This window comes from Corylus avellana, chromosome ca1, assembly GCF_901000735.1.
Source record: "Corylus avellana chromosome ca1, CavTom2PMs-1.0".
Classification (NCBI taxonomy): Eukaryota; Viridiplantae; Streptophyta; class Magnoliopsida; order Fagales; family Betulaceae; genus Corylus; species Corylus avellana.
This window is the reverse complement of record NC_081541.1, coordinates 4,532,777-4,549,472: the sequence shown is the minus strand read 5'-3', so window position 1 is coordinate 4,549,472 and position 16,696 is coordinate 4,532,777. Positions and strand designations below refer to the sequence as shown.

General features: G+C 35.2%; 2 protein-coding genes across 8 annotated transcripts; both read left to right on the top strand.

The window, feature by feature from the left end:
• The first annotated feature begins 820 nt into the window (after window positions 1-820).
• Window positions 821-6,256, top strand: LOC132184437 (syntaxin-22-like). Of its 2 annotated transcripts, none has more exons than XM_059598082.1 (7): window positions 821-1,223; window positions 2,459-2,552; window positions 2,856-2,995; window positions 3,625-3,699; window positions 4,846-5,000; window positions 5,127-5,227; window positions 6,053-6,256. In XM_059598082.1, exons 1-7 carry the CDS (start codon window positions 1,033-1,035, stop codon window positions 6,077-6,079), a joined length of 783 nt encoding a protein of 260 aa, XP_059454065.1. In that variant the 5' UTR covers window positions 821-1,032; the 3' UTR covers window positions 6,080-6,256. The 2 variants fall into 2 exon arrangements, with proteins under 2 accessions (XP_059454065.1, XP_059454057.1); XM_059598074.1 differs by having other exon boundaries at window positions 5,946-6,256.
• An 802-nt stretch (window positions 6,257-7,058) lies between these two features.
• LOC132178590 (syntaxin-21-like) lies at window positions 7,059-16,409 on the top strand. Of its 6 annotated transcripts, none has more exons than XM_059591074.1 (7): window positions 8,438-8,570; window positions 10,582-10,617; window positions 13,116-13,204; window positions 14,158-14,229; window positions 15,093-15,145; window positions 15,276-15,376; window positions 16,100-16,409. In XM_059591074.1, the coding sequence occupies exons 1-7, from the start codon at window positions 8,535-8,537 to the stop codon at window positions 16,163-16,165; spliced, it is 453 nt and encodes a 150-aa protein (XP_059447057.1). In that variant the 5' UTR covers window positions 8,438-8,534; the 3' UTR covers window positions 16,166-16,409. The 6 variants fall into 6 exon arrangements, with proteins under 6 accessions (XP_059447027.1, XP_059447036.1, XP_059447057.1 ...); XM_059591069.1 differs by lacking the exon at window positions 8,438-8,570 and adding an exon at window positions 10,697-10,833 and having other exon boundaries at window positions 10,593-10,617; XM_059591081.1 differs by lacking the exon at window positions 10,582-10,617.
• The last annotated feature ends 287 nt before the right edge of the window (window positions 16,410-16,696 follow it).

The window sequence follows — 16,696 nt, the reverse complement described above, 5'->3', positions numbered from 1 at the left end:
GGGAGAAGATTAACAATTTTTGTTAAAATTTTTGTTGTCTGTTTTAAAACAAAAACATTAACAAACAATCAAAATACAAAACATTCAAACCAATAAACACGCTTTAAATTTGTTTAAATTTGTTGTTTTTATTCTCAAAATAAAAATATTAACAAACAAAAACATAAAAATTCATTAAAATGCAAAAAAAAAAAAAAAAAAAAATCACAGAAAACCTTTTCAAATAATAATAATAATAAAAAACAGAATCAAATTTTATTTTGATAATATTGATAAAAACCTCAAATAAGCCTGAGAAAGAAAAAATATATATATATAGGAGTAATTTCAGTTTAAACTTTTGAATTACCACCCGATTTGAAAAACTTCTTAAACTTCAAAATCTCTAACTTTGGACGTCTAAACTTTTAATTACAATCAATTTGAGTCCCTCCGTCAATTTTTGCCGTTAAAACCCTTAAAAAGAAAAAAAATTATTGACAAAAATTGAAAAAAAGGTCACAAGGTTTAAAGTTTTTTTTTTTTTAATAATTTATAATTTGAAATAAAGGGTAAATTGAAAATTTTATAAAAAAGTTAGTGGTATAAATGTTATTGCCTCACTTTTAATGTTTAAAATCTGACAAAGGGGTTAAATTGACTGCTATCGAAAATTTAAGGGCTCAAGTTAAAGATGTTTTAAAGTTTAGAGGAAATTTTTTAAATCGGATGATAATATAAGGGTGAAGTTGCCTAAAAAAAAAATTATTATTGTATAAAAAAATAAAAGTACAAATAGAAAAGAGTGTCTGTTAGCACCGTCGTCCGGCCCCAGGGAAGTTTCTTCATTGTTTGACTTTGAAAGTACAAAGACGTTTGAGACCCAACACTCCAAGGAAACACTTCGAAGAGATTTTACGCCTTCTCTTCTTCTTCCTTGACACAGCACCTTCTCTACCAAACCGACACGTCACACGACGAGAACAACTTCCATCTTCTTCGAATTCTTGGGTTATTTTTTGGATAAAGAAATCTCAATTGTTGTGGTTCAGAATGAGCTTCCAAGATCTTGAGGCTGGGAGGCTCCGACCACCGCAGCAGCAGCGACTACAACGACAACAGCAAGACCCTTCTCAGGCTGTGGCTTCTGGGATTTTTCAAGTCAACACGGCCGTGTATTCCTTCTCTCGCCTTGTCAATTCATTAGGCACTCCCAAGGACACGCTCCAACTCCGTGACAAGCTGTGAGTGTTTTTTCTTTCTTGTTTTTGGAAATTTTTGTTGTTCTTTTTCTTGAACTGGTTTCTTGTATGATTGTTTTATTGGGACAATGATTCTACTTCTGGGTTTTGTTTTGGTTTCTTGGATCTTGTTAAATCATACTGAGAACCCTTTGAATTGCTTACAATTTGTGCTATAAGTGATTGCACATTGTGCTATGATTGCTTGAACATTTGTTTCCTCTTTTTAATCCTAACTCCCCAAGAACACCCACAAACAATTGCCTTGCTAGGTGTGATTGTTTTGTAGTATTGTTATTGTTTTCTTTCTTTCTCTTTCTCTTTTTCTTTTTCTTTTTCCTGTTCTTTTTCTTTTTGGTTTTATCGTTTAATGTTGGATAAAAGTAAGTCAATGATTTCTCTGGTTTTTATGTTTTTTTTTATAGCAAAAGTTTGAGTGCGGGCAGAAAATGTATAGTTTGGAGGTGTGTTTTTTAAAAATTGCAGGCAAAGGGTGCATTTTTAAAAACTTGTGATTTTAAAGGATAAACTGCTATTTACCAAATACTTAAATCGTGCATTTTGAAATAGCAAACCAAACAATCTATGTTGTCTAAATAAAAGTGGTTTGTTTAGAATTGAAGGTAAATTAAACAGGCTTGTGAGAAGTACTTGTACATTGTTCTGTTAATCCATGCACCTTAATATAGCCTTGTTAATTTCCTTGAAAACTTTAAAGGACACCATTGAAGTACGTACATGACAAGCTATGAGAGTTTTTACTTTTTAACATATGCTTTTCTTTTTTCAGAATTATTTTCTGTTGCCAAAATCCATCTTTCCTATTGCATGATATATTATGATTTTGTTCCGTCAAATTAAAGATATAGATAATATGTTAACATAAATAGAATAAGTGAAAAAAGAGGAGTATATGAGAGAAAGAGTGTATATGATGTCTTGCCAATACGCCTTGGACACTCAGGAAAAAATAATAATTCTACGCTTTGTATCAATGCCTCCTGGTATAATTGAAGCCTTCTTCAATTCTTATAAACTTTGGACCCATGAACATGTTATTTACTCACATCTTATATGTTGCTCTGTTTTTGGAATAGTTCACTGTAAAATATTTTTATTTCTTGACATCTTAGATATTTGATTTGGTTTTTCTTAAGGTGCCATGTAGGGAAAGATTTTTTCCCTTCAAATAAATCTTGTTCTTCATTGATATTTACATTGGATGGCTTAACTTGTAGGCACAAGTCAAGGTTACACATTGGGCAGTTGGTGAAAGATACTTCAGCTAAACTTAAGGAGGCTAGTGAAACTGATCATCATTTGCAAGTTAGTGTAAGTGCATATTCAATATAATTTTCAAAGTTAACACTTCATAATTGGATAACTTTCTCTCTAATTGTTCTCTTGGTTCACCTACACATGCTGCTCCTTCCATCATTTTCTACTGTATTTTTTAAAAAACAGATCTTTTAATGTTTCTAGAATTTTCTGTACCTTTCCTCCAATATGCTTTTCTGGTTAGTTCGGAGGGAGTCATATATTAGTTATCTATTTTTTGTTTCCTTGGTTTTGCGGTGGGATCGTTGGAGTTGGGTTTTATTTCTTATGCCTTGACATGTATTCATTAAACTGCAGGCTGCCAAGAAGATCGCTGATGCTAAGCATGCAAAAGATTTCCAGGCAGTTCTTAGGGAGTTTCAGAAGGCTCAAAAGCTTGCAGCTGAGAGGGAAACAACGTATGCTCCTTTTGTTCCCAAAGAAGTTCTTCCATCCAGGTAGTTGTCTCTTGACAACTTGATTAGTTCTACATTTTTATATTTCTATGTTTGTAAGTGGTCTTTGTCTGTTTGGTTTAAAGTCTCAAGATGCTGAATGAAGGTGCATTGAAGGTAGCTATATTTTTCTGATAAGAAGAGAAACCTGTTGAATTTTGTAAAAATAAAAAATGGAAGTGCATAAGATTTCAGGACATATGAAGTTGAAAGAAGTTATTGCATCGAAAAATTTGACTGGATTGGCAGAACTCGAAATTTTAATGTTTTCCTTTTCAAATGTGAACCCATATTTCTTAACCTATGTAAGGTCATCGTTTAAAGTTCATCTGCTATAGGATGAAACGAGTATTGATGATATTACACATGGCCAGCCTTAATGCCAATATCATCAATTATGTAACTATTTCACCTAATATTTTGCTATAATTGGTTGCAAAATGCATTGTTCAAACTCCGCAGATATCCACGAGAATATCAATTGATTCCCAGGCTACAGAGATAAATTATGTAATATTTACTGGTGTCAGTGAAGCTTGACCAATTACTTGGTTGCACACACTCACAAACAGGCATTATCTTTGATCAAATATTTAACTTGCACCCCTTGTCTTTGAAAAATCATTTTGCAGTTATGATGCCCATGCGCTGGAGATAAGTTCATCTAGGACTCCTGAACAGCAAACTCTTCTTCTGGAATCCAAAAGGTCAGCATCGCTTCTCATAATATTAACAAAATACTATTCTATGTTCATAAATTGGTTGGTTCTTTGCTTTCAGGATTGTAATTTTATTTTATTGTTATGGCATAATGTGAGGCAAACAAAAAGTTTTCAGTTACTAATCTTTCCTTTGTGATTTTTATCCTTTGGTTAATTGAATTTCTAGCAAGGAAAATGTTTTCTCCCCCATATCCTCTTCTCCTTCGGGTGGGGGCCAAGCAAGTGGTCTATCCTAAAAACTCAAAACTCCAACTTAGATTAAGAAAATGGGACATATGAAATGGTTACTCTAACCTCCAATATATATATATATATATAAAGAGCTTGCCTGGCATATAATGGAAAAATCTAGCTTAGTCTTCAATGCTGCCAGCATCAATCTCTAAATGTGGGTCTCTAAAGGAAGGAGGCCCTGGGGCAGCTTGTTGAGACATGGATACCAGGAACCTGGATGCTTCATCCTGTGTGACCGAAGATGCTCTCTTAATCAATTTTGTGATTTCTCTATAGAATACACAACTAAGGACAGACATATAGGCCTGTCTAGGATAGCTTCATTGGTGGGCTAGTGTTGGGACAAGCTACAATTTCAGGATTTGGAATGGTGCAGGAAAAGTTTGGGGTTTGTAGACTGATTAGATATTGAAATGGATTAAAATTCAAAGGCAAGAAGTGGCTGATCTTGAAGAAAACAGGTTTCTGGAATTTTCTGGCAGTAACCTTTGAACTGAGTGGATTCAGCCTCTCAACCTGCAGTTTATAGCTAACATCATATAATTAATATCCGGGCTTGTCTTAATAACTGAGAAAACCTTGTTTTGTAGGCTGTGCTAACCTTATTGTAGAAGTTATGCATGAATGTAATGCTCATAACTTGATAGTAAGTGAGCAATACCCAATATCTTGTTTGAGCAAGTGTTAGATATGCTCCTTATAATAGAAGGGCCTTCACTTGTGTGTATGGACAAGTACTCTTACTAATCGAATAAAAATAAGTATTCTTATATCTTGTGGACCAAAAGTAAGGACAAGTATTCTTACATGTTCTTTCTGATTATAATGTACAAAAATTCCCTTCCTTCTTGGAGATGTAAAATAGTGCAACCTCAGTTTCTATTACATTGCGTGCAGACAAGAGATCACACTGTTGGATGAGATTGTATTCAATGAAGCCATTATTGAGGAAAGAGAGCAGGGGATCCAAGAAATTCAGCAACAAATAATTGAGGTAAATGAGATTTTTAAGGATCTTGCTGTGCTGGTTCATGGTCAAGGTGCAATGATTGGTAAGCCCTGTGTTCTCAATAGTCATATATGTACTAATTTTTCCAAGTTTTCACTCTTGGTTTCTTGAGTGCTTTGCATACTCTATAATGACAATATGCTCCTGTGTGTTCCTTTTATCCTCTCAGATGACATTAGTTCTAACATTGAAAGCTCCCATGCTGCAACTACACAAGCTACTTCACAACTTGGGAAAGCATCCAAGGCCCAAAAATCTGGTTCATCTCTGGTAAACTTTGATTAAAGTTATTTTCTTTTGTTTCGTTTTTTCTATGTTCTTTGATTATAATGTAGAGAAAATATGTAGATGCCTAGATCATTAACTGCTAGGCTTTTCCTTTTCTGGGACTGGGATGGTGCTAAATTTAGTCCATATCTGACTGGCATCATCAAGTTTATGAATGTTACTTTTGGTAGATATGATCCCTGGCTCTTGTAAAAGTGAGGGTATATGCTCTCTTCCTGTTGTATTGACAGCTAGAACTTGAAGGTGGTCACAGAAATGCTCGTCAACAGTTATGTTGCTTACGACCGTTTCTTTTTCTTCATTGTTTTCTTCTTTTTTGAAATTTTTTTGGTCATTGTCTAATTGGACAGCATGTATTGACATACCTGTTTCAATTCATGTTGTTTTTGGGCCAAGATGGTGCCTTGAGATCATTGTCACATTCAAGTTTGTGCAACTTGAATCTCAGTTGGAAGCAACCGATCTAAATACTGTATTTTCATATTTGGTTAAAAGGGTTTGAAACTGACTGCTTACTGTTTAACAGTTCTTGGAGCAAAGTTATAACTTATGATAATTGTTCTTCTTAGACATTTACTCTTAAATTTTTTGGTAATTGTAATATCACTAGTTTCACAAGATTAGTTGAGTTGCTTAAATGAATTTGCTCCCGAATTATTCAAATTGCGTATGATATTATTTTCTCATTGTGTGTTTGCAGATGTGTTTGCTGTTGTTGATCTTTGGAATTGTTCTGCTCATTGTCATCATAGTCATTGTTGCTTGAGTAACAAATCAATTGGTCTCAATTCGAGTTCAACTTTTCAGGCTTGGCCTCCTAGTGGTGTTCCTTAGCAAGTGGTCCTGCCCAACTTGTGCTGCTCTTATCAACTCTAATTACACAGCATATGAGAGATAGTTGACACCTTCTCAATATGGTAAAGAAGATCTATAATGTACAGTCCAAGTATTGTGAAGCATGTAATGTAAATGATTAACCCTGTTATTACTAATAAAGTTGGAATTCTTCCACCTCCTTCTCATGTTGGAATTCGCAAGGCTCTATTTTATGTCAGCCACTCATTCATCATGTCAAGTGGCTGACATAAAAAAACACTTAAAATACGTTACACTATTCATTATAAAATTAGGTATAATAAATTCATGTGGAGTAATGCTAAAAATTATATTTTTATCTCACAGTGTTGACGTGATAGTCTCAATTAACTTTTGGATCAGTCTTTGTTAAAAAAAAAATAGTTAATTGAAACAGTTGCATCAACATTATAAAATAATTGTAAGATAAAAATATCTTATTAAGTGGCATTTAGTCTATCAAGTAGTATCAATAAAAACCATAATAAATCATGTAATATATGAAGGATTCCTCCAGTAAACTTCTTATATTTTGTATCAAATTTAGAGAAATAATAGAATTCATTATATTTTTAACCATATTTATAGTGAATAGATGAATCCACCGTATTGACGGAATAATTTGTCTTATGATAAACCTGAACATTGAGTCAGCTACGCATATTTTATTGAATTAACACATTTCAATCTTGTCCCTTGATTCTCTTAGGGCTGATGTAGCCCTCCTCTCCCAGTGCACGCATCGATGACTTTACTCGCTTGAACAAGCCACCCACTCAAGGCCCTTGGATCCTTCCGATTTTAATCTCAACCATTGAAAATCCATTCACTGCAATTCCCTCGTCTGCCTTCTCGAAACACTCCCTTCTAATTCCCCCTTTAGATCTCCTGCATTGAATCTCGGCCCTTCATTCATTATCGAAAACTCCACGTTTCACCTTATCTTCGTAATTCCCCTTCTTTCTTTCACACTATCAACTTTTCCTTCATAACCCTAGATTTTCTCCAATGAACGGAGAGCCGAGGCCCGATTGGTATTTTGGCTCAATGGACTGATTACCTCTTTTTCTTGCTCCAATGAACGGAGCGCCGAATGGTATTTGCTCAATGGTCTTGCGTTTGTAGCCGGCAGCTTTGAGAAATAGGTAATTACCAATCTTTGTTTCTTGCAAGTGTTTGCTCGGCACGATTCTATTTCAAATTTGATTTTCAAGTTTTTGGATACTTTGCCTGAAATATATATATTTATACAATTATCTTGATTTGTTGTATTTTAAATTCTTTTAATGTTGCTTAGAAGAAATTGCTTCGGCAAGAGAATTTCTTATGAGTCTTCGTTGTTTGGAACTATTTTTTTCAGTGACAGCGGAAGCGAGATTCGATCTTGGCTAGAGTTGGATTTGTTGTTAGTATCTTTTGGATCTTGAAAACGAAGTTTATCACTGGCGCCAACTTTCCTCCCAATCCATCCAGCAAATGTCAGTTGGGCTAATCTCCCACCAAACCCAACTATTAATCCACTACCCAAATCAGATCTCCCATCATCCTCCCCAACTCACCCTTCCAAACCTCGTTCTCTCCCACAGACCAATCCACCACCACCCATTAATAGCCAAGTCCCAACAGATCCACCACTCCTCCCCCACAACCAAGACCCAAGACGACGGGATTCCTATCGAGGACGTCAAAATCCTCGCCAGGTTCAAGTCCAGACATAATTACATTCGCGTCCTTGAAGTCTCCAGAAAAGCCGACCACCCTTTCGCAGGCTCGAGGCTGCTGCTCCTGGACGGCCCTGGAAATATCCACAGCATCTCTTTTTTGTTCAAGAAATCTCTCACAAGCACTTACTTCGATGTGTTTGCCACCTTGCCGCCCATCTTGCCGCCCGGACCCGTGGGAATTCTCGGGTTCGGAGCAGGTTCATCCGCGCGTTTGTGCCTAGAGTTGTACCCAGAATTGGTTGTTCATGGATGGGAGCTTGACCCTTCTGTGATTGCGGTGGGGAGAGAGTTTTTTGGGCTTGCGGAGCTTGAGAAACAACACCCAAATAGGCTTTTCGTTTACGTTGGCAATGCGCTGAAAGCCAGTGTTCGAGATGGGTTATCGGGGATCTTTGTGGATTTGTTTAGCAAAGGTAGTCTGATTCCGGAGCTTCAGGATCCGAACACTTGGGAGAAGCTTTCCAAATGTTTGAGGAAAGGTGGGAGAGTGATGGTTAATGTTGGGGGTAGTTGTGTGGAGGCCGAGGACTCGCGGATAGATGGGAAGGTTACTATGCAGGAGTCTTTGAAGGCGATGCAAAGGGTTTTCGGCAACAAGCTTTTCGTTTTGAGCCTCGGGAATAGGAAGGATGATAGCTCCATTGCTCTTACTGGTGATTTGCCGAATCTTGACTCGTGGAAGAAGGCACTTCCTCGTTCTTTGAGGTGTTATGTTGATATGTGGACACCCTTTCGCGATTAATATGGTATGGTGTTGTATGTGTTTTATTTGTACGTTGATAGCACAATGCAACATTATGGTGTCACTTGATTATGAGTAGAAACATTTTTAAGATAGTTGTCATACGTCGCCATGCTAAAATTTTTAGCCTATATACAAGCTTGATGCAAAGGATATGCAATAACTACTAAGGGATTTTAGCAACTGCTACTCAATCTGATGGTATTACGGGTGTAAAGTATTGTTTCCATCGAAATCTAAGTAGTACATGTTGTTATTAATATCTACAAAAAAGAATATTAATAACAACATGCACTACTTATGGTATCGATGAAAAAAATATATTAGACCCGTAATTCTATCAAATTGAGTAGAAGTTAGTAAAAGCTCTAAGTAGCTATTAGCATATCTTTCGCATCAAGCCCGTATATAAGGCTAAAAATTTTAGCTTGACGATGTATGACAACTATCATAAAAATGTTTCTACTCATGTTCGTGCGAGATGGTTTCCATAACGTGTGATAGTGATTGTTTCAAGATTATATGTATAAGCCCGCCGGATTTGAGCAACTTCATTTCTTTTCATATATTTGCACAAATTTTCTTTCAATTTGCTATATATCCCTATAAACGGGGCTGAACTATCCCTAGCTTTGGGACACTAGCTCTTGGTTTGCAAGTAAAATGTATAGCTCCCCCATTGTCCGAACACCATTAAATATTCTCCTCACAAATTATTTTTTACCACACATACTGCACAATTGTTTAGTAACTCATAAACAAAAGTAGTCTTAGAGAGAGGGGGAAATCAAATAGCCCATATGCATGATTTGGCTTCAGTGCGACCAAAAGAGCATAAGATCATACTTATCCTATTTCGTCAACAAGTAAATACATCAAACCAATTTTCACAACAAATAACATTGTATGGCTTAAGCTCAATAACACTATCAAACAATGTCAAACGAAAACCAAATTTCATTTTTTTTTTAATTTTTTTTTCTTTGGTTTGTGTCATGTTGATGTGACAATTTTTTATTGGATTATAAAAATACTTGGTTTGAATTTGCAATTTCAAAAAGTTTGATTTTAAAATGTGTTTTTTAACATTGTATGGCTTATGCTCAATAACACTATCAAACAATGTCAAACGAAAACCAAATTTCATTTTTTTTTTAATTTTTTTTTCTTTGGTTTGTGTCATGTTGATGTGACAATTTTTTATTGGATTATAAAAATACTTGGTTTGAATTTGCAATTTCAAAAAGTTTGATTTTAAAATTTGTTTTTTAAAAACGTAGTTAAGTGTTTGGTAAAATCGCAGTTTGACCTTTAAAATCGTAGTTTAGCTTTTTAAAAATTTTGTGTTTTCAAAAAAGCAAAGTCTTACCTTTTTGCATTTTCAAGTTGCAATTTTTTTAAAAACGATTTAATTTAAGTTTGCATTTTTTGCCTATGAAATTACAATGTCAAACACATTCTTACTTTTGCATAAGAATGGTTAATCATATCATCATTTTTTTTAAAAAAACTTGGTACGTTAGAATTGAAATACACATATCTAAAACTATTTAATGATTTCTCTATCTCACATGAAAGATTTGGTAAATTGCATGTATTATATGCAAATAATTTTCGTCGTCCAATTTTAAAGAAATTTAGATTGAAAAAGGTTGATTATAATTTATAAAGTAAATTATTATTTTTTTAATTTTTCTCTAAATTAAAATCTGAAAATTAAAAAAAAAAAAAAAAAAAAGAAGAAGAAGAAAACTTTTAAAAACAACCCGTGCATTGCATTTGTACGAGTTAAAACTAGTATATTATAAAATAGCAATAAATACTATAGTCCCATAATCTGTTTTAAATTAATAAAACTACTTAAGAAAAGTCCACTTTTTTTCCGAGGATTCATATTCCACTTCGAACAGCCCAGATATTTTCGCCCATTTCCCAACTCCCTCCACGCGTTTGGCCACGTTGAGAGTCATGTTTCCAATTCTCTACGCTACATCTCATTATTCTCAACGGTGCAGGCATTTCTTCGTTACTCCATGGATCGACTGGCTCCGGTAAATGATTTCTCTCTCTCTCTCTCTCTCTTTCAATCTCCGACACCAAGTTATTTTGTTCTTTCTCTTCGTCTTTTAGTCAGGAGAATGGTGGTGCAAAAGGTGCTAAAGGTTTGGTTGGAGTGAAGGTATTAGGAGATGGAGAGGCGTGGAGAGGAAAGGAGAGAGGGAGAAGAAGTTCTTGAGAGTATGAGAATTGGGGGAACTGCAAGAAAGGTGAACTAGTGTTTTCGTGATATCCTTCTGAGTAAAACCCTACATTTTCCCTCCCGATGATGGTTTTGGGAAATAGGTTAATTATTATATTATTTTCATTAGTCTATTCAATTGTTGGGTACGGCGTCGTTTGGTATAATCAAGGATAGTAGCGGTGTTCGTTTGCGCTGTACTGTTTGAGCTATGAAGATGAAGGTGTGGAGGAGGACTTACGATATGTGAGTCTGGATGAGGAGACGGGGTATTGGACCAATGCGGATGATTTCTGGTGGCTGTGCGCGGTGCAGTCACCAAATTGGTTGCTTTTGCTGGGACAAGGGAATATAAAATGTTTTCTCAGATTTGAGTCTCCCTGGCAGTCCCTTGTGATATACCATAACTAAAACTTATTGGTTCTGCTTTCATTGTTGGCTGCTGGATTGGTTCTCTTAGTAGTCTAAGGAGTGATATACCTCCTGAATTGATTTGATCATTTCTTGTGTTGAACCCATAAAAAGATGTTTTCTGCCGAGAAAGCAACATAAAGTGCGAGGTTTTTAGTGTTGGCAAACCAGTGTCAAAATATGTTTGGTTGTAAGTTTTTAAGTCTAGGGTTAAGTCGGTACAAAAGTTGATCCAAAACATGAGAGTTCAAGTTTGTGTAGTCTACGGAGTGATCTACCCTCCTGAACTGATTTGATCATTTTTCTTGTGCTGAAGCCGTAAAAAGATGTTTTCTGCCGAGAAAGCAACATAAAGTGCAAGGTTTTTAGTGTTGGCAAATTCAATGTTAAAATATGTTTGGTTGTAAGTTTTAAGTCTAGCGTTAAGTTGGTACAAAAGTTGATCCAAAACATGAGAGTTCAAGTTTGTGTATGCTATCCAATGTAGATCTACTTGGATTAAAACGACCATATCTTTTGATTCCGACATTAGATGAAGGAAAATTTAATGGTGTTGGAAAGCTGACGCAAAATGCTACAACTTTGTATTTCACAGCTTTTTCAATTCCGATGTTTACTGGGTCAAAACGGGTTGTCAATAATAGTCTAAAAATCTGGACATAATAGCATGGTGGGTCCCTTGGTCAATCGAGGGAATGCATTGATACTTCATATAAAAATCCATGGCATTGGGTTGACCAAGGTAGTTTAGGGCAGTTTTTATACTCGAAACGCTAGTGCTTGATTGACCAAGATTGAACCCAGTCGCCAGTGTTTTAAAGATAGTCGACTTTGAGCTAAAAAGCCTATTTTCCCTCCTCTCTGTATAAGGATCATAAGACACGTCTTTTCAGAAGGGAGAAATATAGTTACTTGAGTGTAAACAGATCAAAGCCTTCTCCTACTTTATTTTTAGCCTTTCAAACCACATAATAGCCTGCAGTCACCGAAGTTCTGGTTTATGAAGTGGACAAGGTTCGTTCGTGAAGGTGATCCATATAGAAGAAGGCCAGAGGTGTTGGAGCCACTACGATGGAAGGTTACGAGATTGGATCTTCAAGTTACTAAGATTTTGTAAGTAGAACAATCTGTAACATTAAGTGTTCTGTAGTGGATGCTTTTAGAGTTAGTTGGCTCTCGGAGTAGTTTCCTTATTTGAAGAGTTTTTCGAATAGGTTTCCACTTTGTTACCAAAACCTCTGTGTTGATTTGTTTTATGCTTGCTTTGATTTTGGTATTGATATCTGTGGTGTTTGGCTTTTAAAGTTTATAACTTTATTAATCTTGATTGTTAAGATTAAGATATTCATTGTTTCTTACAACTTGGGGTCTAAACTAGAATTTTCATAAAGGATCTTTGCAACAACAGTTGTCTAAAATAACTAGGACAGTGGATAGTTCTTCTGATATTGGGTATCTCTGGTGAACTTTCTTAAGGTATTCAGATTCTTCTCTGCAAAAGTAGAGGAGATAGCGTGCTGAATTTGATTTCTTGCATCCTTGTAGTCACACCTGTGGTCGTGTTACGATAAAAAAACAATTAATAGGATCTTATTAATAGGAAGTTAGTGTAAGTGCATATTTAATATAATTTTAGAAGTTAACACTTCATCGTTGGATAACCCTCTTTCTCTGTGTTGTTCTCTTGGTTCACCTACACATGCTTCTCCTTCCATCCTATTCTACTGTATTAAAAAAAAAATGGATCGTTTAATGTTTATGTACCTTTCCTTCAATATGAAAGTCTGTTTAGTTAGGAGGGAATCATTTATTAGTTATCCATTTCCTTTGTTTTGGTGGTGGGATGGACGGAGTTGGGTTTCATTTCTTATGCCTTGACATGCATTCATTAAACTGCAGGCTGCCAAGAAGATCGCTGATAAGCTCGCAAAAGATTTCCAGTCTGTTCTTAAAGAATTTCAGAAGGCTGCGACTGAGAGGGAAACAAAGTATACTTCTTTTGTTCCTTATGAAGTTCTTCCATCCAGATAGTTGTCTCTTGACAACTTGGCTAGTTCTGCATCTTCATATTTCTATGTTTGTATCTGGTCTTCGCCTTGTTTGGTTTAAAGTCTCAAGATACTGAATAAGGGTTCGTTTGGGTTTATGATTTTAGAAAGTGCGATTTAAAAATGAGCGATATTTGAAAATGTGATTTTTAAAAATGCAGTTAAGCATTTGGCAAAATTGCAGTTTGGCTTTTAAAGTTGTAGTTTAACCTTTAAAATTGTGTATTTTCAAAAAAGCACTTTCTTACCTGTGATTTGAAAACGTAGATTTTTGCAATTTGATTTAAAATTGTACTTTTTGTCTATATGAAATTGCAATGCCAAACACACCCTAAAGGTGCATTGAAGCCCGAAGGTAACTATATTTTTCTGATAAACTTGTTGAATTTTGTAAAAATAAAAAATGGAAGTGCATAAGATTTCACAACCTATGAAGTTGGAAGAAGTTATTACATAGAAAAATTTGACTGGTATGGCAGAACCCAAAATTGTCAATGTTTTCCATTCCAAATTTGAACCCATATTTCTTGACCCAAGTAAATTTATGTAAGTTCATTTTTTTAAGTTCATCTGTTATGGGATGAAGCAAGTATTGATGATGTTACACATGGCCAGCGTCACTGCCGGTATCATCAATTATGTAACTATTTCACCTAATATTTTGCTATAATTGGGCTGCACAATGCAATGTTAAAACTCCACAGATATCCATGAGAATGTCAATTTATTTCTAGGATAGATCGATTAGGCAATATTTAACGGTGTCAGCGAAGCTTGAGCAATTATTTGATCGCGCACGCTCACACACAGGCATAAAGACTACATATTTTCAGCAGTCATCTTTGATCAAATATTTGACTTCCACCCTTTAACTTTCACAAATCATTATGCAGTTATGATGCCCACGAGCTGGAGATGAGTTCATCTAGGACTCCTGAACAGCAAGTTCTTCTGGAATTTAAAAGGTCAGCACCGCTTCTCATAATATTAACAAAATACTATTCTATGTTCATAAACTTGTAAGTTCTTTGCCTTGAGAGATTATAATTATATTTTATTGTTATGGCACAATGTGAGAACCAAAAAAAAAAAATGGTTTTCAATTATTAAATTTTCATTTGTGATTTTATAGCCTTTGGTTAATTAAATTTCTAGCTAGGAAAATGTGTTCTCCTACATATCCTCTTCCCCCACCATACCCTCTTCTCCTCCTGGTGGGGGCCACACAAGTGATCTATCGTAAAAACTCAAAACTCCAGCTTACATAAAGAAAATGGGACATATAAAATGGTTACTTTCTCTGAACTGCAGACGTTTTCTTGAGGATTATTGTCAAAGGAGACCAATTGATGTTATGTACCTAGGAGATACTTAAAAATATTTATTTTCTTGTTAACGCACCTACACAAATGAAGTAGACTTCCTCTTTCTAAGACTTGATTTTTTTATTATTATTAATTTTCTTCCCGTCAAACCAAATGCCTCTCAACTCTTTGGTCGCTGGTTAGAATATCCCAGGTGATTCCAGAAACAATATAAATTTCATGAATTACAGGGATTGCCTGGCATATAACGGAAAAATGTAGGTTAAGTCTTCAATGCTGCCTGCATCAGTCTCTAAATGTGGGTCTCTAAAGGAAGGAGGCCATTGGGCTTCCAGCTTATCAATACGTATATACTGGCTGAGCTTAACTGTACATACTGCCTGAACATTGCCAGTCAAGACCCTAAAGGTCTTTGAGTCAAGACCTGGTTAGCCAACCAGAAACCTAGATGCTTGCGTGAATGTAGAATAGTGCAACCTCAGTTTCTATTACTTTTTTGGCAGACAAGAGAGCACACTGTTGGACGCACTGGTTCATGATCAAGGTGCAATGATTGGTAAGCCCTGTGTTCTTAATAGTCATATATCTACTAAATTTTCCAAGTTTTCACTCTTGGTTTCTTGAAAGCTTGGCATACTCTCAAATGATTATGCTAATTAATTAATTTGTGCTCTTTATCCTCTCAGATGACGTTAGTTCTAACATTGAAAGCTCCCATGCAGCAACTACGCAAGCTAATTCACAACTTGTGAAAGCATCCAATATCCAAAAATCTGGTTCATCTCTGGTAAAATTTGATTAAAGTGATTTTCTTTTGTTTCATTTTTTCTATGTTCTTCGAGTCTTAGTCACAGAAAATATGTAGATGCCAAGATCATTAACAACTAGGTTTTTCCTTTTGCTGGGACTGGGATGTTGGTCGTAGTTGAAAAATAACCCTTAACCACTCTTTACCTTAAATTCAAGTGACAATACTAAATTTTTTCAGTATCTGGGTACTGGCATCAAGTTTATAAATTTTACTTTTGGTAGACATGATCCCTAGGCTCTTGTAAAAGTGGGGGCATATACTCTCCTGTTGTATTGACTACAACTTGATGATGGTAACAAGAATGCTCTTATCTACTGTTATGTTGCATATGACCTTTTCTTCTTTTTTGAAAATTTTTTGGTCATTGTCTTATTAGACAGCCTGTACAGATCTACCTGTTTCCATTCATGTTGTCTTTGGGCCAAGATGGTGGCCTTGAGATCTGGCCTAGGACATGTCGTTTAACAATGAATATATATTTGGTACCATTAATGTCACATTCAATTTTAGCTAATTGTTGTTCTTCTTAGACATTTACTTCGAATATTTCCGGTAATTGTAATATCACTAGTTGACAAGATCAGTCGAGTTGCTTAAATAAATTTGCTCCTGAATTATCCAAATTGTTGTTCAGACACTATGGAGTCAACTTCTGTTTATTAACACGTCTGATATTAATTTCTCATTACCCTTTTGTAGGCGTGTTTTCTGCTGTTGATCTTTGGAATCGTTCTGATTATTGTCATTATAGTCGTTGCAGCTTGAGCAACAAATCAATTGTCTCAATTCGAGTTCAATTTTGTGGCATGGCTTCCTAGTGGTGTTCCTTAGCTGCTCTTATCAAAGTCTAATTGCACAGCAGACCAATTATTTGGAGCTTATAATATATCCTCTTTGCAAGGCTATTTATTGCAAATCATGTAAAGTAAATGATTACCCTGTTATTACTAATAGAAGTTGGAATTTCTAACATCTCCTTCTCATGTAAGTGATTGTTTTTACATTTTCATTGTTGTATCCAAAGTCTCATCATGTTTTTTCTGTCTTAACTTTAGTGTTGGGGAGAAGCGGAAATGTAGAAATTGAAGAGAAAAAAATATAACGACTTCATAGAAACTATGTTTTTCAAAAAAACTTCATAGAAACTATGCATGTATGTAAATATTTTTCTTAATATGTTTATTGAATGGTGGTGGTGGTGAGAGTAATGCCATTCTTCACATTCTTTCACTATAGTAATTTACTATTATATCTTTTATTACAAATTCCTTATAAATTGATATGGGATAATATAAT